The 23,027-nt window shown below is 46.8% G+C and overlaps 3 protein-coding genes and 1 long non-coding RNA gene across 18 annotated transcripts in view; 2 read left to right on the forward strand and 2 right to left on the reverse strand.

Moving 5' to 3' along the window:
* Positions 1–4,643, forward strand: krit1 (KRIT1 ankyrin repeat containing). 3 transcript variants are annotated; one of them, XM_088365810.1, is made up of 17 exons: positions 1–157; positions 733–874; positions 991–1,147; positions 1,208–1,300; positions 1,377–1,506; positions 1,651–1,894; positions 2,019–2,134; positions 2,199–2,342; positions 2,426–2,582; positions 2,678–2,785; positions 2,859–3,015; positions 3,148–3,299; positions 3,406–3,572; positions 3,645–3,732; positions 3,809–4,015; positions 4,099–4,215; positions 4,353–4,643. In XM_088365810.1, the coding sequence occupies exons 2-17, from the start codon at positions 773–775 to the stop codon at positions 4,440–4,442; spliced, it is 2,229 nt and encodes a 742-aa protein (XP_088221936.1). In that variant the 5' UTR covers positions 1–157; positions 733–772; the 3' UTR covers positions 4,443–4,643. The 3 variants fall into 3 exon arrangements, with proteins under 3 accessions (XP_088221936.1, XP_088221935.1, XP_088221937.1); XM_088365811.1 differs by having other exon boundaries at positions 13–178; XM_088365809.1 differs by having other exon boundaries at positions 11–874.
* Positions 1,004–8,325, reverse strand: LOC148379786 (uncharacterized). The gene is made up of 6 exons (XR_015855145.1): positions 8,287–8,325; positions 7,000–7,381; positions 6,550–6,646; positions 5,959–6,095; positions 3,393–3,536; positions 1,004–3,281 (listed from the first exon to the last, which is right to left on the reverse strand). It is a non-coding gene; the product is annotated as an uncharacterized LOC148379786 (long non-coding RNA).
* cyp51a1 (cytochrome P450 family 51 subfamily A member 1) lies at positions 5,323–9,069 on the forward strand. Its single transcript, XM_088365828.1, has 10 exons — positions 5,323–5,645; positions 5,728–5,826; positions 5,911–6,087; positions 6,160–6,286; positions 6,440–6,614; positions 6,981–7,100; positions 7,176–7,371; positions 7,432–7,527; positions 7,609–7,777; positions 8,557–9,069. Exons 1-10 carry the CDS (start codon positions 5,484–5,486, stop codon positions 8,733–8,735), a joined length of 1,500 nt encoding a protein of 499 aa, XP_088221954.1. The 5' UTR covers positions 5,323–5,483; the 3' UTR covers positions 8,736–9,069.
* Positions 9,068–23,027, reverse strand: part of akap9 (A-kinase anchoring protein 9) — a 26,011-nt gene continuing 12,051 nt past the window's right edge. For 7 of the 13 annotated variants that reach the window (XM_088365784.1, XM_088365781.1, XM_088365786.1 and 4 more), the window contains 32 exons: positions 22,276–22,438; positions 21,360–21,454; positions 21,124–21,241; positions 20,755–20,793; positions 19,831–20,063; positions 19,612–19,731; positions 18,464–18,640; positions 18,098–18,202; positions 17,867–18,019; positions 17,431–17,517; positions 16,143–16,961; positions 15,884–16,009; positions 15,763–15,807; positions 15,559–15,693; positions 15,439–15,483; positions 13,599–15,323; positions 13,471–13,528; positions 13,243–13,370; positions 12,959–13,138; positions 12,700–12,870; positions 12,514–12,619; positions 12,252–12,435; positions 12,027–12,177; positions 11,671–11,967; positions 11,066–11,542; positions 10,785–10,955; positions 10,484–10,690; positions 10,161–10,396; positions 9,999–10,093; positions 9,764–9,878; positions 9,559–9,689; positions 9,068–9,483 (listed from right to left, as the gene is read on the reverse strand). In XM_088365784.1, coding sequence (XP_088221910.1) covers positions 9,437–9,483; positions 9,559–9,689; positions 9,764–9,878; positions 9,999–10,093; positions 10,161–10,396; positions 10,484–10,690; positions 10,785–10,955; positions 11,066–11,542; positions 11,671–11,967; positions 12,027–12,177; positions 12,252–12,435; positions 12,514–12,619; positions 12,700–12,870; positions 12,959–13,138; positions 13,243–13,370; positions 13,471–13,528; positions 13,599–15,323; positions 15,439–15,483; positions 15,559–15,693; positions 15,763–15,807; positions 15,884–16,009; positions 16,143–16,961; positions 17,431–17,517; positions 17,867–18,019; positions 18,098–18,202; positions 18,464–18,640; positions 19,612–19,731; positions 19,831–20,063; positions 20,755–20,793; positions 21,124–21,241; positions 21,360–21,454; positions 22,276–22,438 — 6,939 coding nt within the window. In that variant the 3' untranslated portion in view covers positions 9,068–9,436. The remainder of the gene's footprint in view (positions 9,484–9,558; positions 9,690–9,763; positions 9,879–9,998; positions 10,094–10,160; positions 10,397–10,483; positions 10,691–10,784; positions 10,956–11,065; positions 11,543–11,670; positions 11,968–12,026; positions 12,178–12,251; positions 12,436–12,513; positions 12,620–12,699; positions 12,871–12,958; positions 13,139–13,242; positions 13,371–13,470; positions 13,529–13,598; positions 15,324–15,438; positions 15,484–15,558; positions 15,694–15,762; positions 15,808–15,883; positions 16,010–16,142; positions 16,962–17,430; positions 17,518–17,866; positions 18,020–18,097; positions 18,203–18,463; positions 18,641–19,611; positions 19,732–19,830; positions 20,064–20,754; positions 20,794–21,123; positions 21,242–21,359; positions 21,455–22,275; positions 22,439–23,027) is intronic. The other 6 variants (XM_088365788.1, XM_088365782.1, XM_088365778.1 and 3 more) reach the window with 3 other exon arrangements.

Genomic DNA, 23,027 nt, shown 5'->3' on the forward strand with positions numbered 1-23,027 from the left:
GTCCTACCGGCTGGGCGGCAATTGAACGCACCACGACTCTTGTTTTCTGCGGCCAAAATTTCAGGCCGGCAGCGACTTTTAGCCTCAACAAACGCCCAGGAAATCCACCCGGAGAGGCCGAGGGTGGCCACTTTGAACCCCGAAAAGGACTCTGACGGTGGGGAGAAAGTGGTGCAAAGTTTGTATGGCTTTTCGATGAGTTTGACCACTCGAACGAGTATATGATGCAGTGTAGCATCCAAAGCTACGCTCGCCAAACAGCGTCAATTTGCCGTTAAAATAATGCAAATCTACGGAGTTAAGCTTCGCTTTAAATACCCAAGTGTTGTGGTGATTACAGAATTATGGATAGTTATTTGTGTTATTAGCCTGTTTAAAAGATAGAAGTGCGGTTTCCGGGGCGTGGCCATCATGAAGTCAACAAGTAGCTGTCTCATTTCTTGTATAGGACTTTTATGTTATTTGACACGATTAATTCCAACGTACCAATTGAATCAACGAGCAAATACAGCAGTATTAGTTTACAACAGGGGTGCATATCACCTTAAATATTTCACTCACACCCCATAATAACAGTTTATGTTCTACAAGGCAATTCTGCAAGAGCAAATAAAACATTCATTGAACTGTTAGGAAAAGCTAAAATATAAATGCACAAAATAGACATGTGTACACTGGTTAAAATGTGTCATCCGTCATGATTAAGACGTTAACTGTCGTGTGGCATCCCAGTCATGCCTCTCCACAGCATTTGGCCCTGAAAGCCGTCACCATGGGCAACGAGGACAGCCTCGAGGACGTGTTCGTCGCTGTCCTTCGACCCAAGAACCAAGTCAGCCTCAGCTCCAAGGAGTACAGAGCCAAAGCCTATGAGGTATGCTCAAATACAGTGACCCCTTTGAATGTGTTCAAAGCAAGTGGGAGTGGCAAGAAGAAGAAGAAAAGCATCTTGTTGATGGCGAGTTGATCACTATGTGTCTCAACATTTAGATCTTGCTGAGTGAAGTACCCTTGGAAGGGAAGGAGAAAAAAAAGAAGAAAATTCTCCCAGCGACCAAGATCCAAGCGGCAGGGGACAAATCCAAATTCATCTTGGACTATGTTGCTGACACCATCAAACCCTTGTCCAACAATCACAGCTTCATCGGTGAGCAAGGGACAATTCATTGTACGATTCACGGGGCTCGTTGTCAAATTTGCTTTTCAGGTAAACGTGTGGTTCATATGAAGAAATTCCCCCTGGGTGGGGACAACGACGTCAAAGAGGCGTCGCTGTTTGTGGTGCCGGTTGGCGTAAAAGGTGCGTGCCTGCTGCCGGGTCGCATTTTTTCCCCCCGTATGAAATCAGGAATAGTTAAAGGAGCGCTTGTCGACAGACAACAGCAAATCTGTCCACAACGCGGGCGGCCCGAGTTTCTACTGCCTGCAGGACATCATGAGGGTTTGCAGCGAGACCAGCACTCACTTCTGTCCCGTCACTGCCAAGATGCTCCTGTCCTTGGACAAGTGAGCTTGGACTTTGCATTATATTTAATCAAACTTTGTTTTAAGCCCTGCCACCTTTCTTCTCCATACAAATCCCAAAGTTTTAATCCTCAATCCACCAATCAGAAAACGGTGTTAAGATACAAACAACTGAATTACTTTTAGGTGGCTAGCAGAGCAGCACACCGTACCTCATGCCATCACGGCATTGTTCCGCCCATCGCCCTTGGAGAGGGTGAAGACCAACGTCAGCAACCCGGCTTACGGCGGCGAGGGCAGAGTGAGCGACGAGGGCCTGCACATGGGCTACACGGCGTTAGAGATCAAGAGCAAGATGATGTCCCTAGAGAAGGCGGATATGTGCATCCTAAACCCGCTCTATGGCTCTGATCTGCAGTACACCAACCGGGTGAGACCAGGTTTAGAAGTGTGATACTGCTTCCCGGGCTTGTGGCACTAAAACGCAATTAAAAGTAAAAAAGTATTTGTTCTCTGTCACTTCCACTTTTACTAAAACAGAACTCTGCCTGCAGGTTGACAAAGTTATCATCAACCCATACTTTGGGCTGGGAGCACCAGACTACTCCAAAATTCAGATCCCGACAAGGGAGACGTGGCAGCACGGCGCCAACTGCACAGCTGAGGACAAGTGAGGACTCAGTCCAGTTTCTCCTCCACTGTGTTGGTCATTAATTGTCAATTTGTCTTCGTAGGGAGCGTCAGTGGGTGGACGACTTCCCGCTTCACCGCAGCGCCTGTGAGGGAGACACGGAGCTGCTCGCCAAGCTCCTGGACAGCGGCTTTTCCGTCAAGCTGCTGGACAGCGACCACTGGGCCCCCATCCACTATGCTTGCTGGTGAAGCTTGACAAAGCCAAGCAACAACTTAAAAGTCACTTCATTTGATCGCTTCCTTGACATTTTCTTCTCGGTCCCTTCAGGCATGGCAAAGCCGAGGCGACCAAACTGCTGCTGGAAAAGGGTAAATGCAACCCCAACCTGCTGAACGGACAGCTCAGCTCACCTCTGCACTTTGCCGCAAGAGGTGGCCACAGCGACATTGTGCAACTCCTGCTGCAGCACCCCGAAATCGACCGGGTACGCCAAAAGACTTTCTATACCGCTTAAAATATTTCAATTGATCCTAATGTCTCTATTGATGTTTATTGTGGTACATTTTCTGTGCTCATTAGCACATAGAGGACCAGCAGAAGCGATCACCACTGCAAGTGTGTGAGGAGAACAAACAGAACGAATGGGAGGAGACTGTGAAGCTTCTGCAGCAAGCCAACAGCAAACCAGTCAGTCTCACAACCATCTTTTGAAGTTATGGTGTCATTTCATCGTATTTATTTTTCTTTGCTTTCTTTGCAGTACGAGAAGGTGCGCATCTACCGCATGGATGGCTCATACCGCTCCGTGGAGCTGAGGCACGGCAACAACACCACAGTGCAGCAGATCATGGAGGGCATGCGTCTGTCCCAGGAGACCCAGCAATACTTCACCATATGGATCTGCTCTGAAAACCTCCGTGAGATGACTTTCTAGAGCTAGTTCACATCTTATATGAATTCCCCCTTATTTTTAGGATTCTTTATGTTTTGAGAGCACAGTTTTTTTTAGCGATATATTTCTATGGAATAATAATGGGCATGTTTCACAGACCTGCAGCTGAAGCCGTACCACAAGCCGTTGCAGCACCTGCGCATCTGGACGGAGATCGTGACAGATCTGACTGTGCTGGACCCGCAAAGGGAGACGGCTCAGCTCTTCCTCCGCAGGGACGTCCGCTTGCCTCTGGAGATCGAGAAAAAGGTCACTTGGCTAAATTGCATGGCTTCAAACTTTGGGGAAGACTGTCTTCGATGTTTGGTTTTCTTTACAATGCCAAAAGGAGATATTTTTTACTTTTTCACTGCAGGTGGAGGATCCGCTGGCCATCCTCATCTTATTTGACGAGGCCCGGCACTGCCTGCTGAAGGGTTTCTTCCCGGCTCCCGACAGCAAGCTGATCACGCTGGCCAGCTTCCTGCTGCAGATCATTTATGGAAACTACGAAAGCAAGAAGCACAAACAAGGCTTCCTCAAGTACAATGCTGACTGCATCTCAATCTTGTCTTTATCACACACACAGTTTTACTCATGTTTTCTTCTTTTCAGTGAGGAAAACCTAAAGTCCATTGTGCCCATATTAAAAGTGAAAAGCAAAGCGTACCACTGGACCAACAGGATTCTTCATGAATACAAAGTAGAGTGGAACCTTAAAGGACTTTGAACAAGTTTTCCTGTCATTGTTGAAAACCTTTGAGTTCATTTGCCAACAGGCACTGAGCACCAGTGAAGGCGTGAGCAAGGAGATGCATCACTTGCAGCGGCTCTTCCTGCAGAACTGCTGGGACATCCCCACCTATGGTGCCGCCTTCTTCACGGGCCAGGTGTACACCAAGGCCAGCGCCAGCAACCACAAGGTTATCCGCGTCTACGTTGGCGTTAACACCAAGGGGCTCCACCTCATGAACATGGAGACCAAGGTGTGGAGTCGCCTCATCTTCTCATTGGATGATCCCTGGCCTCTTATTTGCTTGCGTTTTCATGCTTTGTGGTCATCTTGTAGGTGCTTCTCATCAGCTTAGAGTATGGCACATTCATGTGGCAGCTAGGACACGCTGACCAGTACTTCCAAGTGCACAGCGGCGAGAACAAAATGAACTTCATTGTGCACACCAAGCAGGTAAAAGCAATTCAGGGAAAAATGAACATTGAGAAGCTTTTTCCAAACATGCTGTAAAGAAAAAGAATAAAATGGTGACATATTTTTAACATGTTTGAAACATGATCTGAATGAATGTCTCTCCTAATTGTTGATAGGCTGGCCTCATCGTGAAGCTATTAATGAAACTTAGCGGACAGATGACACCCAACGACAAAGGCCCTGCAGACAAATATGCTTACGGCTGAACCAAGAGTGCTCGGGACAACACAGCTGCCAAACCATTTCAACGCTGAATAATAATTGACGACAACTTAGGGCAGTTTGCTCATGTATTCTCATTTTCACAAGTTCTGTGAGTGTGTGTGTTTTGACAAATCTCAATTTCCATGCTATGTAAATATGTTTATTTAATAATTTGTTATAATAAATTGAATGTTTGAATAAGAGTCTATGTATTTTTCATATATTGTTAAATTTTGCTCAATTGGGGGATTCATTAAAGAACATACAATGCAAACAAATTTACAATACAGAGCTTCTATCGTTTTATAACACGTTACAAAAAAATGGAAACAATTAATGGCATTTCCATTTCAGTGGTTAATATGTTAAGTTACGGGCTTCAAAGTGCACCAAATAAACTTGTAAGTGAATGTACAGCTGTATACAGCCTACTTTTTGCGTAATTTTGGCTTTGTGATTTGCAGTGAGATTTAAAAATAGTAAATTAATTGGCTCAATGAAATTTGGGGAAAACTGGTTTATTTATTATAACAATTTGAAGCTAACGAACAGCAAGTTTTAGCCACTAAAAGGCAAAACTTTTAGCCGAAATAACTTTAAAAGCGTTAAGTAGAACGTAATGACTTAAGTTACCTTTATTGCGGCATTAACGTACTTTCTAACGGTAAAAGTGGAGTGAACACGCACGTAACGAACCATTTCCGCAACTTATCTCACGAAATTATATGATCTTTTTTAAACAAAAAAGACGCGTGAGGGTCCAACGCTTTGATCAAAAAACGATAAGTTATTATTTATTCGGCCACGCGGTGACATCATAACACCCGAGATCGGTTCGACGAAAGCAGCCAATCACAGCAGCGTTCACTTGAACGACACGAAATCAACAGCCAATCGTATAAGTCAGTCGGTCAGGCGGGGGCGGGGCCGTTTTTGACAGGTAGAGACGGCTGGGACTCAACACCGGCGCTCCAATATTTTTGACTGGAGTTGTCTTAGATCGTAACGATCCCTTTGCGATCGCCAAAAAATAAGCTTTAAACATGTCAATGCATTTATATCACTTGAGCACTAAGCTGCTCGGTGACACTGTGGGCAAAATGAACGACAACCTAACGTCTTGGGTCCTGGCAGCTTCTGTTGTTACGCTCACATTGGGATATTTTTACAGCAAAATGCATAGACAGATTTCTGACAAGAATGTGGTAAGTTGTCTCAAAGTGAATGAATCTGACACTTCTATTCTAATATGTTGGTTTTAATGATTCTTTTTTTTTACCCTTCCAGAAATGTCCACCTTACATCCCTTCCTGTGTCCCCTTCCTAGGACATGCTGTTGCATTTGGCAAAAGTCCCATTGACTTTTTGGAAAATGCCTATGAAAAAGTAAGTTTAATCTAAAATGATTCAAAATAAGGAAGCGACATAAACACAAATGATTAAACCTCTTAACGTCCTACCCCGCCACAGTATGGACCGGTGTTCAGCTTCACCATGGTAGGCAAAACCTTCACGTACCTTCTGGGAAGCGACGCAGCTTCATTGCTCTTCAACAGCAAGAACGAAGACCTCAACGCCGAGGACGTCTACTCACGACTCACCACGCCGGTCTTCGGCAAAGGAGTCGCATATGACGTCCCCAACCCGGTGAGAGTCTGCTGGAACACACACAATGTCATTCAAAATAGTGACACCATAAATGTTGACCTACGTGTGTAGATCTTTCTGGAGCAAAAGAAGATGCTGAAGACGGGCCTGAACATTGCTCACTTCAGGGAACACGTCAAGATCATCGAGGCAGAGACCATTGATTATTTTCAGAGATGGGGAGACAGCGGCCAGAGCAGTAAGAAATAATTGATCGAATTTGAATTGTGATCACGATTTTGGCTGTTGCGACATGCACAATATGGATACTGTGAGGCATAAAATAACAACGCACGAAGCATTGGTTATCTCCCACTATGATTTGTTGTTATGATTCTTTTGCTCCTTTCAGACTTGTTCGAAGCGCTGTCCGAGCTCATTATCCTGACAGCCAGTAGCTGCCTGCACGGAAAGGAGATCCGCGGCCTGTTGAATGAGCATGTGGCTCAGCTCTACGCTGACCTGGATGGAGGCTTCAGTCACGCCGCCTGGTTGCTGCCCGGATGGCTGCCGCTCCCCAGCTTCAGGTGGGATGATGAGATTATCATCATAGGTGATCCTATCAGAAATCTGATATTCAATAAAAGTGTTCCACCATGTGTTTGCATTTGAAACGCATGAATTCACACATTAACATTCTTTTCTAAGAACCTATCTGCAGTTATTATTTGAAAAACTCCACTTTTTGTACTTTTTTGAAATACCATCAGATTCCACAAGATGGCGACAAAGCCACATCTAAGCTCTAAACAATTGCACAGTCCAGAAGGACCAGCAGAATGAATGCATGAAATAGAGATGTGCAAACTGTTTAATTTTTTTTACCTATTTAATTGTTATTTATGTATTTATCAAGTACACGGATGGAGATTATTTTTAACTGTCATCATTAGAAAGCGGGACAAAGCTCACCGGGAGATCAAGAACATCTTCTTCAAGGTGATCCAAAAGCGAAGAAGCTCAGAGGAGAAAGTGGATGACATCCTGCAGACACTCATGGACGCCACCTACAAGTAAAAAAAATCCTGTTGAATTCTGGTTGAGTTCAAAGTGGCTTTCAAATTTATTTGTTTTATCCGATCCATCAGGGACGGACGACCTCTGTCAGACAACGAGATTTCCGGCATGCTGATCGGCCTCCTGCTGGCTGGTCAGCACACGTCGTCAACCACCAGTGCTTGGTTGGGTTTCTTCCTGGCCAGGGACAAAGACATACAGCAACGCTGCTTCACTGAGCAGAAGGCCGTGTGTGGCGACCACCTGCCCCCCCTCCACCTGGATCAGGTACCACAGCCTATAACACATGTGAATGAATTCATAGGTTATTAATGATGTCATCTTCAGCTGAAGGACCTCAGCCTTTTGGAGCGTTGTTTGAAGGAGACTCTGAGGTTGCGACCACCCATCATGACCATGATGAGGATGGCTCGCTCTACTCAGGTAATGAGGGTCTTAGGGAGTGAAGTTCCCTGCACAGTCTAAAAGAAGAAGTAACTTTGATGTCCTCCAACGGTTCCACAGACTGCATCAGGTTTCACAATTCCTGCGGGACACCAAGTGTGCGTCTCCCCAACTGTCAATCATCGACTGCACGACACGTGGCGTGAGAGGACACAGTTTGACCCCGACCGCTACCTCCATGACAACCCTGCTGCCGGCGAGAAGTTTGCCTATGTGCCTTTTGGAGCCGGTACGTAACCCTTCCGCTCCATACTTTTATTGTTCCAGTATATGGGTCATTCTACCAGCATTTTTTCAAAAACTGACAATTTTTTGATAATTTGGTTGTTGACTACCTATGCCGGTTACACATACACTGGATACGAGTTACAATACATAAAGTGAAATGCTATTTGAATACTAATTTTATTTTAGGTACTTTAATTAGTGTCGAAAGTAAATATTCGATATTTTGATCAAGGGCTGCTAAGATAACTGGTGAAGATGAAACTTGTAATGAAAAAATAAACTTTATGTCGTTTTCTGAAGACGAGAAACGGTTGAGAATGAATGCTAATGTTAGCCTACATCCTAGCTGTTAGCTGCGATGCTAACTGGTCAACAACATACTTGGATGTCTATTAAGAAAATCGATGATATCAATGTTTTTATGAGTATATATGTGAATAATAGGTTTGTGCCGGTTTGAATATGGCTGTAAACGTTGAGAAAACCTTAAACGTTTAAGGGCGGACTTACCTTTGAGCGGCAGATTGTCGGTCATTAGTTTGATGACGTCACTTCCGCCAAGGTCACTAAAGTTTCAGTAATATTTTTATACTTTTAGAAACATTTTTAAATGTAATAACATTTGTGTGTCGCACATATGTTGAGAAATTATGAAAATATAATTATTTATTTTCTCAACTAATTTGTATAATGCATGTGCTTTTTTCTGTATTTTGTGCAAATATTATTAGCCAAATGACCCATCAAAAATATATATATATATATTTTCTTTTAATACAGGGAGACATCGCTGCATCGGGGAGAACTTTGCCTACGTGCAGATCAAAACCATCTGGTCCACATTGTTGCGCCTGTACGACTTTGACCTGGTTGACGGATACTTCCCCACCATCAACTACACCACAATGATACACACACCCCACAACCCCATCATCGCATACAAAAGAAGGAAACACTGAGGACTTGGAAGCAAACATCAGTTTCACGTCAAATGGACCACTAATTCAGCATCAGTACTGTGAGGAAACTGATGAAAGCCTTGCAATCATGCTACCTTCTATGACTTTGTCTTACAATAAAGAAAATTGCTCTTCGTTCTCTGAAAGTGTCCAAAAAAAGGCCACGTTTGTTCTTCGCAAGGAACTTCGCATAGAATGTATTGTGAGATTGAGACATTGTGTCTTCTTCCTACTTCTCTGAAATGTAAATACAAAATGACGTTTGTAAGTGCTGACAGATCTGACGAATACAAATAAATGTGAGTCTTTTGTAATCAACAATGATAAAAATGCACACTCAAATCTTTTCCTTTATTTCAGTTTTTGACAAAATAGCCAGAAAAGCCTCTATAAAAATACGCTCTCTACAAATGTCTTCAGGCCTTGACAGAAAACGTGTAGAAGAATCCAGTTAAGCCCCTTCCTTGCAACCAACACCCACGCAAACATAAATTAATCTGAAAAATCTTTTTAAATTATCCACAAACAAAATGTACACCATTTGTTGTTGAATTAAATTACATATCATTCAAGTGGCACGGCGACAAAAACAAAAAACGAGACGCAAACCTGTCGCACGCCGATTTTGAAAATAGTGTTTTGGTCCATGTGGAAAGAGAACAGTTCGCATCGGTAAAGGCAACTTGTTTTTTTTCGGCGTCTTATCTTCTCAAGCCGAAATGTAATGGAGCAAGCGACGACGACGCACCTGCAGAAGAAGAAACAAGATATTTCAGAGGAGGGATTCCGTTGTAACATGTGGCATATTGTGAGTGATGAGAACCTGACGTGACGCTCCCCAGCCTCCTCTGCAGGGCCTCCAGTCTCGAGATGTAATCGGTGAGGGCTCGGTCGGGGTCGTAGCTCTGCAGGTGGGCGCACGTGAGCATCCCGGGGTCTCCGGCCGCATGAAACCTTAGATGCAAGAAATGAATCATTAAAAGTTACTGTTGTTAAGCCTCGGTGGAGGCTCCTGAATTTCAGCCTACCTGTGCTGTGCGGAGCAGATGGGTGACCTGGGGGATTCCCGCCCGCTGCGTCCTCTGCTTGAGCCCCCTCCTCGGTACATGTCCACGCCCACGCCCGGGTGGAGGTAATCAGTGCCTGAAGAACAACAAAACTCAAGTTGACTAATTGTATGATTAAAAATAAATTTGAGAAGAGCCCGCCCGTGCCTAATTATGACTAGCATTTTTAGCAATTAGCATGATAGGATTTATTTACCAATCATTTGCGTGGCTTCACTTTTCTGGACGCCGAAGGAAGTCGTGTTGCTCATGCCTGTCGTTTTCTGCCAGCGCTTGACCAGGAAACGCATTCTGGTACACAACAAAATGAGCAAGCTCAGTTAAAAAATCCACTGACTTATTTTCTCTGTCGACTCACCTGGAGAGGGCGATGGAGACGCGCACGGCCGAGCGGAAGCGCATGAGCCCTCGGCTGCGCTGCCCTCGGACGCCGCCGGCGAGCCCGTCCGAGGGCCGACCGCCCATCCTGTAGAGCAGGGCGAGCGTGGCTTCCTCGCACTCCTGGAAGCTGCCCAGCAGCAGCAGCAGGTACTTCTTCTGGTAGATGAGAGCCTTCCGGAAGCTCTCCGAGCGCAGGTACCTGCCGTACATCCTCTGCACGGGCACAGGCGAGGATACAACTTAATTTTAATGCAATGCATTGAAAAGTAATTTTTTTATCAAACAATATTTCCTTCCGACCTTGAGCGCAGTGTTGTCTGCCTCGGGTCCGGTTATCTCCCTCAGCGTCTGGGTCCTGATCTCCCCTCGGAGCCGGGCCACCTGAGTGAGGGCTTGATGTAGGGCTTTCTCTAAGCGGACCTTCTCCCGACGCCACGTCTCCTTCTCCTGAGAGAGCAGCAGCATGTCGGCAGAACCCGGCCCGGACGCGCCTCTCCTCCCGCTGGACTGTGAAAGGGTGACGAATAGGATTTCTACCACTGCTATATTGTAGATTTTTAAGGATTTTTTTTTTTTTTACAATAAATAAATTGGTACTCACATCATCGCCTGTGTGCCGGTAGCAGCGGAGTTCTTCTTCCAGACGCAGCAAGTGGTTCCTCAGGTCATTCTTCTCCTCCGTCAGCCGGCCCACGAAGCCGGTCAACTCGGCATTCTGCCGAAGCAGACGCTCTGTCAGGGAGGAGGATCCTCCTGCCAACTGGGCGGAGTTCTGAAGAGCAGGTGAACATCTCATTAGTCATCATACAGCCATCTTCCATTTTGTGTGGAGAATTATTTTAGTATTGTTATGTTTACGTTTTGATTTTATTCTACACTCACCTCAGGGATAGATGGGAGAGCTGGCGATTGCTGCAGCATGTTGATGACGTCATCAACACTGGACTGGAGCACCAACAGGTCTTCTCCGGTGATCTCAGCAGTGGGCTTGCTGGCCATGCTGCGGACCTTGGAGGCGACGAGGTGCAGTTTACCCAAGACGGTGTCTGTGGTGCGCCAAGGGCCCTGGTGGTGGTGGTGGTGCGGCCCGGGCGACGTGCCTTGCCCGGCCCCGCCCTCTCGAGCCAACCTCTCCTCCAGTCGCTCCTTGTCCTCCTCCAGGCTTCTCCTCCTCGCCTCCTCTCTCGCAAGCAGGTCCCGGGTCTCCGACAGCCGTGCTTTCAGGTTGTCCAGCTGTGCCAGGGCATCCAGCAGAGCTTCGTTGCTCTCCTTGGACTTAAGGTCCGCCAGAGTCAGCTCCTCGTCCTTTCTCAACACTTCCAGCTTCTCAGCCTCCATTTGGCTGAGGAGTTGCACCAACTAGAAAACATTTTCAAAAAACATTTTCTTGATTTGAAATTTGAGAGAGGATCTTTTATTAAATGTAAAACTTGCTTTTACAATTGATAAAACAAGACTAAAAAAAATGGCCATCACACAACAGCTACCTGTGCCTGCTTGTCATCCAACTCTTGGTGCAGTCCTTCCAGAAGGTTCTCCTCCTGGCTGACTTGGGCTCCACTTCCCCGTAGCTCCCTCTTTGTTCCCAGCACGGAGCTCATCTCCCGCGCCTTGGCTCGCTCCGTCTCCAGCTGCACTTGGAGCTCCTGGAGGCGCCTGTGCAAGCTCAGCTTCTCCCGCTCAGCCTGCTGGCAGAAGCTGGAGGAGGCCTGGCGCTCCTCCTCCAAGTTGGATGTCAGCTGCTCCGCTTGTCTCTTTTGCTCCTCCAAAGCCAGGTTCAAGTCCTTGGAAACGAATTCAAAGTCAATTTGTGTTGTGCCGCTGAGGGCTGGCGCGGTCTTACCTCCAGTTGTTCTCGAGCGTTCTCCTGGTTCCTCTCGGCGCGACACCGCTCCTTCTCCACGGCCCACTGAAGCTCACGGCCTTTCCGGCTTTCCTCCAACAGCTGTTCATTCAGCACGTCCACTTCAGAGACTTTCTTCGATACCTCGGCTCTGTATTGAATGACAAGATGCTAAGCGACCCAAGAAATCATTGAGTTGAATTTTCCAGTCGGGTCCAATCTAACCTGAGCGCATCCAGTTCTTTAAGGTGCTTGTGCTGAGAAATGAGTGTGGTCTCCAGCTCTAGCTTGGTCTGCGATAGTTCTCCCTTCAGCTCCTCCATCAGCAGCCGGTCGACCCGCGGTGGTCCGTCGGCGTCGCCTCCCCCACGATGCTCCGTCGCACCCAAAAGCGTAGCAGGTGGAGCACCTGAAGGAGCGAATCAAAGTGCGTTTTCCCTTTTGTATGTCTTTCGATTTCTATGTCGTTAGTTTTGAAGAGCCTCACCTTGATGCGGGCGCGCCATCCGACTTCGGAGCTGATGGATCTCAGCGATCAGACTGGACCGGTCAGCGGCGTGGAGGGAGCCCATCGCTTCTCTGTGCTGAGCATCCTGGACACGGACCAACGTTGGATTGATGAGAAAAAAAAAATACAATATGTAATATTCAATGACAGTGAAATTACTGTTACCTGCTCGGCCAGTCTGCTCTCCAACTGGTTGAGGTGGATGACAGCGTCACTTGTGTCCACCACGTCTAAGTGGCTGAAGAGGGCGTTCTTGAGCACACTACGCTCTCTTAGAAACACCTGGCGCACCGCTTCCAAGAGCTCAGCGCGCCAATCCGCCGAGTCGCCCGACATCTAGCAGGACACAAATGTTTCATTTGATTTTGTTTTATGTATCGGTTTTACCGTACACTTCAACTTTGAGTGAGAACTAAACAAAAACCTGTGTGGTCTGCATGTGAGCGATGAGGCCTTTGAGGGACTCCACGGTAGCCATCAGGGCATCTCTCTCCTTAAGCCAGACCTGCAGGTTCAACTGGCCGCCGGGTTCGCTTTCAGAAACGGGAAGCTCTGACAGCGAGAGAACCTCCATGCCCTCCTTGTGCACCTCACGCAGCAACGACTGCAGGGAGAAACGACAATTTGGGTTTCAAACCTCAGTTAGGGGTTTAAGTTAGGATTTACAAGAAGACTAATGTCCAGAATAATTCTAGAGTCTGGTTTTACCTTGATCCTATCAGGCAATACTGGATCGTCCGCCTCTCGTCTGGCACCTTCAGGAGTCACCCGAAACTCCTGCTGAAGTCCACTAGGAAGGTCATACCCGGTCCTCTGGCTGTAGTCGGAGCTGCTGTCTGCAACGAGGAACAAGAGGACAAATAAGATATGGATGAAATTGTATTTTACTGGAAAGATGAACGCCTCGAATCATTGCTGCATCAATATTGACCTTACCACTTGTGTAGCCATCTTTGAATTGTGACAGCAGCACATCTTGTCTCGATGAGGGGACCTAAAAACAGAATTTCATCAGTAGTTCTAAAAAAAACATTTAAATAACGAAAATGTATTTGATGGCTCACCTCGGCAACACGCAGCTTGTCGATGACGGTCTTGAGCGCCTTGCACTCGTCCTCCAGGTTGTGCGCATCGCGTCGCAGCGCGTCACTTTCCGAGATGTGCCGCGCCTCCATGTCCAGGATTTCGGCGGCGTGCAGCTCCTGCATTTGGACCACCTTCTCCCGGAACTCTCCCATCACCTCCTCCAGCTCCTCGTTGACGGCCGTCTGCGTGGAAGCGTCCGCCGAGGACGGCTCGGGACTTCTGGAGGGCGCGGAGCTTTTCCTGGAAAGAGACGTCTTGTCTTTGCTCCCCCTGGTGAGGGGCTGCTTGCTGCTCGCTTTCTTCTTGGGCTGGGAGGTGGAAGAAGTGGAGGAGAAAGGCTGAGGGGACGCAGCAGGGGAAGGAGAGGTCGAAGCAGAGTCGGCAGCCTTTGTCAGGGCCGCTTTTGTGTCCCGGAGTTCATTTTTCAACTTGGAAATGGAGTCCTCGTGGAGCTTGATTTCCTCCTGGAGCTTCTCATTGAGGGATTTGGAACAACTCAGATCTTCTTTGGTAGTGTCGGCAATCTTCTTCACTTCCTGGAGCTCCTCTTTCAGCTGCAAAATGGATACCTCGCGGAGCTGGATTTCCTCATTGTGGGATTTGGAGTTTCTCAGTTCGTGTGTAGAGTCCACGTTCATTTGGACCTCTCGGAGTTCCTCTTTGAGCTTTAAAATGTTGACGTCCCGCAGCTGAATGTCTTCTTGTAGCTTGTCATTGTGGGATTTGTAACTGTTGAGTTCTTCTTTGGTGGAATCCAAGTTCTTTTGGACCTCCTGGAGGTCTTCACTGAGTTTACAAATGGAGCCCTCACGCACTTGAATGTCTTCCTGAAGCTTTTCATTGTGGGATTTGTAACTTGTCAGCTCTTGAGTGGAGTCCATGTTCTTCTGGACCTCTTGGAGCTCCACTTCTAGTTTAGAAATAGAGACCTCACGCACTTGAACGTCCTCCTTGAGCTTCTCATTGTGGGATTTGTAACTGTTCAGTTCTTCTTTGGTGGAGTCCAAATTCTTTTGAACCTCCTCAAGTTGTTCTTTGAGATTCGAAATGGAGACTTCGCATTCCTTAATGTCCTCCTGAAGCTTCTCATTGTTGGATTTGTAGCTGCTCACTTCTTTGTTGGTGGAGTCCACATTCTTCTGGACATCCTGGAGTTCCTCTTTGAGCTTTGAAATGGTGACCTCACGGAGCTGGATCTCCTCCTTGAGCTTCTCATTGTGGGATTTGTAACTGTTGAGTTCTTCTTTGGTGGTATCAATGTTCTTTTGGAACTCTTGGAGCTCTTCTTCTAGTCGACTAATAGACTCTTCACGCACTTGAGCGTCATCCTGGAGCTTCTCATTGAGGGATTTGTAACTATCTATTTCTTTGGTGGTGTCCACCTTCTTCAGGGCATCCTGGAGCTCCTCTTTCAGCTTCATAAGGGAGACCTCGCGGAGCTGGACATCCCCTTGGAGTTTCTCATTGTTGGATTTGTAGCTGCAAACTTCTTCTTTGGTGGCATCCATGTTTTTTTGCAACTCCTGGAGCTCCTCCTTGAGTTTAGAAATAGAGACCTCACGCACTTGAATGTCCTCCTGGAGTTTCTCATTGTGGGATTTGTAGCTGTTGAGTTCGTCTTTGGTGGAGTCGGCATGTCTTCGGACCTCTTGGAGCTCCATGAGAAGGTTTGTCCTGTCTGCCTTGTCCTCTTCGGCTTTCACCTGGACAGAAAATATAAATCTGAATATCTAGTAGCAATAGGTCATTCATTAAAAAAAAAAAAAATAGCGTTTGAATTTCTCTCCCAATGAAGTTGATGATCAACTTGGTACTTACTTGTAAAAGGTCTTCTTTAAGTTGAGCGATGGTCAGTTCCCGCTCCTGTGGGGGAGAACAAAAACAAACATTGACATGTCATACTTGAATAGTTTTTGTCATCTACAGCTTTATCAATACCTGCAGAAGCTCCTGCAGTTTCTCCAGCTTCTCCTTGCAGCTGTTCAGCTCCTCTTTGGCGAGCGCTGCCTCCTTCTGGGTCCTCGTCAGCTCTTCTCGCAGAGCCTGCGTCTCCTTGTCTCCTCCAGAAGATACCTGGGGTCAGATAATTAGTGAGCTGCTACTTTCATGGGGTAAAACCATGACAATTTAGATGAAGTGTACCCCCTCAAGCTGCTCCTTAAGTTTTTCGATTGTTTCCGTTTTGTCCTAAGAGAGAAAAGTATTACTAAATGTTCCCCTTAGAGAAGGTTTGGACTTAAAAAAACAACAACTTATTGGTTACTTTGAGTTCCTCCTGGAGCTGCTGGCATAGCTCCATTTGGTGGTCCAGCTGTTTTTTGGCAGCCGAGGCTTCATCTCCGGCCTGTTGAAGTTCCGACGAGAGCGCTTGGTCACCAGCTGAGGCCTGCTACAAACAGACAGAGGGGTTGTCATGGATTTAGGTCTCGGTTCTTAACATGTCATTTTACAAACGTTTTAATATTTCAAATTAAACTGTCCGAGGCCAACGTGTGCACGATAGCTTATCTAAACTTTTTTACCTCCACAGCTGCAGACGTTCTAGGATGCTTTCCGCCCGTCATCTGTCTCAGGAGATCCAGGAGCGCCGTCAGCCTCTTCTCGTACTGAGCCTCCTTCGAACTAGTGAGCAGCTGCTCCCGAAGCTCGTGGTTCTTCTGAATGCCACTTAAACTGGCTTCAAGCTCATCAAGCTTCTGGTGCAGGTGGCCCACCTTGTCGCCCTGATGGTCTTTGGAAGCCTGCTGCTGCTGAAGAGCGTCCAGGGTGGCTTGGCTGACCAACGCCGCGGCAATTTTCTCCCTTAAATGCTCCTCTAGGGTGAACACTTTCCCCTGGAGCTCTTCGGCGTACTTTCGACAGCTGCTCAGCTCGGCATCTTTCTTGCCGGCTGTGTCCTCCAGCTCGTGGACACGGAGACGGAGCTCATCCACGCTGGATGTGGCGCTCCTCTCCAGAGCTTGCACTTGGGCCTGCGCGACCACGAGGTCGGCGGTTTTCTGCCTCAGGGTCTCCGTGAGGTCCTCCGATTTCTCGGTGCTCTCCTTCAAGCACCGGTGCGTCTCCAACAGCTTGCCGTGCTCCGCTTTGAGGTCGCGGAACTCTCCGGAGACGAGGTCCATCTTCTGCTTCAGCTCGTCGTAATCGTACTCCTTACCCGCGTGGGCCTCGTCATCCTCTTTGCGCTCCATGTGGACCAGCTCCTGCTGGAGTTTGTCGATGACTGCGTTGAGCTGCTCCAGCTCCTCCTCGCTCTTGCGTTTGAGACGTTCCTGCTCGCTGCGCAGGCACTCCACCTGCGACTCCAGGTCATTGATCAGCGCATCCCGCTTATCGATTCCCTGAAAAGGTGACCCAAAAAATATGAGCACACCAAATAAAAAATAAATGTTTCCATCTGCTTCACCTCTTTTGGAAGAAACATTTGAGTCTCCGCTTTACAAATATATTTTTTGAAGTCATTTTGGATTACACCAGGGATGGGCTAAGTATATCCCAAGCACCTGGAGGATTTACGTGACTAAAAAGAAACTATTTTAGCTATTTCAATTTGACCTCATCATTTGTTAAAGAATGAAATGTGGCCTTCAAGCCCACCCCTTGGATGAAGCGTTCATTTCACACGGAAACTCAAGCGTTTGAATGAGTCACCACACAACGAGCACATGGATTTACTTACCAAGACAAACACAAGACCACAAAATGGATGCCACCAAAAAATGAGAAACACCACACACGACCATGAAGCTATGCACACACCGAACAGGCTGTCACGTTCCGTTTTGTGCGTGCATAGACATGGCTTGTTACCTTGTTGCCAGACGTTTTCTCCATGTGTTGGAGCTTAGTGTTCTGTTCATTAAGAAGTGCTATTGCCCTGTCCTTCTCCTCCATCACCTTCAAGAGTCAAGAGATTATAATGTGATGGAATGAACATGCCACGGTAAATATAAGAGAGTCCAGAGTCAGTCTGGATGACTAAATGCTTGACGTTGAAGTTGTCATCTGGCAGACATGGGAACTGGTCAGTTTTCCATTTTGTTCTAGCCTATTTTCTATTTCATTTTTTCCCGACTTTTAAATCTGGACCTGTTTAAATGTTTTGTCTGTCACAGATTGTGACCATAGTTTTGAGAAGCACACAACACTGTGAAGCGACCACCCCAGAGTCTACTGGAACATGCCATTGTCCTCTAATTATTTTTAATGGTGCATTGCAAACCAAAGACATCTGTTGGCAGGTTACCTGGAGCATGCTCTCCCTGGTTTCTAGGAACTGTTGCTGGCTGCTGATCTCCTTGCGCTGAATCTCCAGTTGCATGTGGAGCTGCTGCATCTCCTCGTTCTTGTTCTCCAGCTCCTCCCGGAATTGCTCCAGCTGTTCCTCCAGGTGACAGATCTGAAGGAGAAGATGGCCAACCTTAGGATGATAGACAGTGATGTGATCCCAAGCGAGAGCAACAGAAAGGTACACGACCTCCTTCTCTTTCCGGTCCAATGCTTCTCTTTCGGTCTGCAGCTGAACCTCCAGCGTGGAGTCCTTTGCCTCAGTGACGGATGCATGATGAGTCTTTTGTTCGTCCTTTGACACAAAATGAAACAAAATATTTTAACTGGTATTAGGGTCAAGAAAAAGTATTGGAATGTGGGAAGAGCACGCACTGCATTCAGTCGTGGTTCATTTACAAACATTGTCTGTGTTGGAACAGCCCACACATTGTTCTCTCTTCTGTTCAGCCCCTCCCACCCCTGAGACCTCCTCTTAAAGTCAGCCCCCATCGCCATGCTCCCTCACCATACAATGCGGCGTGCTCACACACCCCCACCCTCCGGTGTTCCTAACCTTCTCCAGGGACTCTGCGCTGGCCAGCAGGGCCTGCTCCAGCTCGCGGACGCGGCTCTCCAGCTTGTCAATCTCCTGGTTGCGCTCGGCCAGATCGCGATGCAGCTGCTCCGAGCCCAGCAGCAGCTCGCTGCACCAGTCCGCCTTCTCCTTTAACTGGGAGGTCAGCTGCTCCACCTGATTAGTGCAAAAAAGGGAGGAAAAAAAAAGCAAGGAAGAGACGTTGAAAAGACTCGCTTAAGGATACCAATTGCTACACGGTGTAGCCGGCACATACACAGCTAGCTTGGAGGTCAGCTGATCCACCTGAGAAAGGAAGGAGGGAGGGTGGGTGGATGGGAGAAAAGAAGTGCAGGGTGAAGGAGAGAGAGCTTTCATCCAAGGTTGACAAACCACACAGAATCATTAAACAAGGGATCCCACCTGGAGGAGGAGAAGGAAGAAGAGCAAGGAGGGGAAGACACCCTAAAAATGCACAAAGGGAGGGGCTGGGAATTTTCAATGCACTTCAGCAAGGGTGGACAAACTTTTGTGCTTGTGGGGCATATGGTATTCTTTTTTTAATTCTATTTTATTGACTAGACACCAAAGAATACAAATAAATGAATTAACATAAATTAAAAAATTTTTGGGATACATTAATGCAACAATTAGAACTCTGCGTTATGTAAATAAATGCTCAATGGTCTGATTTAATGAACAGCCCGGGGCCATTGTTTCCCCACCCCTGCACTAAACGGTCTTCAGGGTTTTGGGGGGGGGAGGAGGAGGGGCACATTTAGCGACTAGAAGCAGTACCTTTAAGAACACTCCATCCACCTGCAAAGACCAGGGAGAGAGGAGGTGGGAGGAGCGTCAAGGAGCACAGAGCACCAAGGCAAACACAAAAAAAAGAGAGAGAGAGGTGACGCAATGAGGAGGAAGTAAAGGAAGCTATGGAAATTTTTCCAGGTATTTAAAAAAAATAAAAATAAACAAATTAGTAAGACGTCACCACCGGGGTCACTCCCTGTGAGTTGGAAGCACAAATAATATTAGAGAAGATGATTCAACCCTTCCATGCAAGTTGAAAACAAAGAAGTCTAACTATCGTTACAGCAGAGAAGTGTGGAGGATTACAAGCTAGGGTAAATCGATTGTGGCGTTACCTGTTGGCTTCTATGCTCCGAGCCGCCGGGAGACCTCTGCTGGTTCTTCAGCTGCTGCTCCAGAAGCTGGATCTCATTCTGGAAGACGTCACGCTCGTGTTCCCGGTCCACTGCTTGCTCCTAGAAACAAGAAAGCGAGAACACGCTACTTTCATACAACAGTCTTCATACTTACAGCGAATATAGTTTTTGTGATATAAAAAATGAGAGCAAGCTTACATCAAGGAAGCGCCGGTTCTTGTCCAGCTGCTTCTCCAGCGCCTGGATCTGCTGCTGGAGGTCTCTGGTCTCGGTCTTCCGGCAGTGCTCCAGCTCAATCACCCGGTTGACCTGCTCCTCCAGCTCGGCCTCCATGGTCTTCACCTGCTTCATGAGGTCGGCACTCTCCTTCTCCGCCTGGCGCTGCACCTCCACCTTCTCCTTCATCAGCTTTTCCGTCTCTTCCAGGAGATCTGAACGGGCACGCAGGTGTCAGTGCATGGACATTCATTTTAATTGATGATATTTTGGTTATGAAAAGGATGCTGAGGCTACGGAAGAATCCATTTAAATTTTCACTGTTACTTAAACCTTCACAGTGGATATTTGATATGTGTAGGCCTAATCCAGACGTTGGCTTATCCTCAGACAAACATCCCATTCACTTTTCCAAAATGACCCATCGCCGCCACCACCAAGACGATTCTCGTTCCGCTACCATGAGAATGGTTTCTTCCTCATTATTTCACCGAGGAGCAAAAGCCCACCCGCCGCGGGATTAGCAGTGAGAAGGTAGGACAAGTGTGTGAGTGACAGACCATAACATTACAATATCCATGCCCAGGAAGCATCGACAGGAGGGGAGGAGGGGAAATTGCAATCTGGTGCAGATAATAATCAGTAAAAAAAAAAAAATACTGATGATTAGGAGACCGGCGTTACTTTCATTCCATCATGCTCTATTACTCAATCCAAGATGCTGGGCAAGTTTAGTGAAAAGCAAAAAAAAAAGTGAAGCAAAAGGTTAGTGATTGTGATCGTAAGGCCAAAAGCAAGCACGAGCTTTGAGTAAGTCAGATACGTAAGTTGGCTTAGGGTTACGGATCTCACGGGTTAGACAATTATAGAGGGAGAGGAGCTGAGCCATGCTCAAAGTGGACACACCTGCTTCAGGTGCTGCAACCATTGCAGCTTCAACTAGGCCTACAGGAGGATAAGAAAGCACACGAGTTGAACATGCTTTGCTTTTGTGTCGCCAACAGGAACATCTCAGAAGAAAAAGATGTAGTAGTAGTTCTCACGAAGCACATAGCATGAAAGGAAGTGGTTTTCTTAAATTGCCCCATGTTCTAAAATGTGGAGGATACTCACCTTTCAAAAGACTAAATATTCTCATGGGACACCTTTTTCATAACAAGAGGTGCAAAAATTCAATGCGGAACAATTTAAGCAATGTTAAGATTTTAAAAAATTGACACTCAGTGTTTTTCAGGACACACTACTTTTTGGTGAAAGGTCTTCTGGGATACGTACAAAGCTCACGGGTGCTGGCGGTTTCTCGCATGGCGTCTTGTTGCCGGGTAACCAGCTCACGCTCCTCCTGCATTTGAAGCCTCTCCTGCTCCAGCTCTTGCAGTCGACTGGCAGTAACCTGCATTTAAAAAAAAAAGGGTTACCCCTCACACGCGACGTAATCTCATTTAAGTTACAGCGGGTTAAGGAGTTCATGATGCAACGTCATTTAAAACTTGGCATCAGTATCTATCTACCTGCAGCTCCTGCTCCAAGCTCAGGTGGAGCTCCTCCTTCTGACGTAGCTGCTCCTCCAGGGCAGCCCGCTCGCCCGTGTAGCCGTCAATCAGACCTGCGTGAGACCAGGTTAGGTAAATGCGAGCGAGTCGATACAAAAGAAGAAAGAAAAAAAGAACACAAACAAACCTCAAGGTTACCAGCAAGCACAAACGCATTCCCGCTGCATAATTGACATGAGCACGCCTGACCCATTTTGCTCGACATGTGAAACAGGACTGAGTTGCAGATACAAAGAAATGCTTCATAACGTTGCAGCTTGGCCACAGGTCAGTAAGCATTTCGCTCTGGGATGCCGACACAGACGAGCGAGTGCTTTTCTCCAAGAATAACAATTCGATATCACGAAATTGCATTTAGTGGCTCAAAAATGGCGGCTTGTGTGGATTCAGCGGCGTTGCAGGGTAAATATCCCTCGTGTTGTCGTTTTTTAGGCACCTGACCAGGACATTGTGATGAGTTTGCCTAAGGAGAGTTCTTCTCCGGGATACACCACTCACATGTCGTGGCTTTTTTTCCCCCCCAATCACGTCGAGACATTGTGACAACATTGGAACACAGCACAGGCGCAACACAAGTATTTAACACAGTGTCACTTATCTAATAAGTTTGATAGCAGGATTTCTGCAACTGAATAACATGATCATTCAAAAATAGAACAAATAAAAGCATAGAAGTCTCACCATCACTGTGTGTTTCCAAAAGCTTGCGAAATGCTGCTCTGTACTTGATCAAGTTGAGCTCAATGTTAGCGTTGCTGTTGTTTGGTGTGCGTGCAGGACCATCTGTCTCTGACATGGATGGCCCCGGTAATCGAGCTAAGTGATACCCCGTCACCCACCCTAACAACTGTAAAAAAAATGCTCAGACGCTCACCCTCGGCCCGGTGTAGCTCGAGGGCCAGTTGCTCGCGTGTCCGGGCCTCCTCGGCGAGGCGTTCCTGCAGCTCCTCCTGCTTCTGCAGGAGCTCGCTGATCTCCTGGTTGTGGCGGAAGGACTCGCGCATGAGCTCCGTCTGGGTGATGTGGGCATGTTCGAGCTGAGAGGTGACCACAAAAAAATTTTATTATTGTACCACCCTGAGAGTATTGGGGATTTTTCATCTCCAAGTCAGCAAAGGCCTGATTCTCCTGTGGTGTGAGGTGTGTTAAACATTTCCTTGTTAAATCATTAATTAACCTGTTGAATATTTAAAATGGAAAATCCTTGTGTTTACATGGTGAGCAGTCAGTGTTCCGCAGCAGATGACACAAACAGTAGTATTATATTTTGTCCACTTCATAGCTAGCACACGAGAATTTGTGCTAGCTGTGCTTCGTCGCCATTCCACGACGACTCGTCAAAGCATTTGCCTATCTCTGGAGTTCAAAGGTCTTTCTGCGACATTATGCAAAGCAGGAAGTGGTGACACTGTCACGTGGAAGTCACACAATCCTGCTAGTCAGAGATGTAAAAAAAAATTATGACTGTGGCAAAAAAAAAAAAAAGCAGAAGGCTTATATAGATTGAATTCCTGGACTGAAGATAAAAAAAATAAAAAAAACAGACTGAACTGTACTAGAGTAAAAAAGTTAAAGGCAGCCTCGCCCATTTTAAAACCTTGCACAACAAAAACAGAACCATGAATG

This window comes from Syngnathus floridae, chromosome 21, assembly GCF_059516105.1.
Source record: "Syngnathus floridae isolate MCC-2025c chromosome 21, RoL_Sflo_1.0, whole genome shotgun sequence".
Lineage (NCBI taxonomy): Eukaryota > Metazoa > Chordata > Actinopteri > Syngnathiformes > Syngnathidae > Syngnathus > Syngnathus floridae.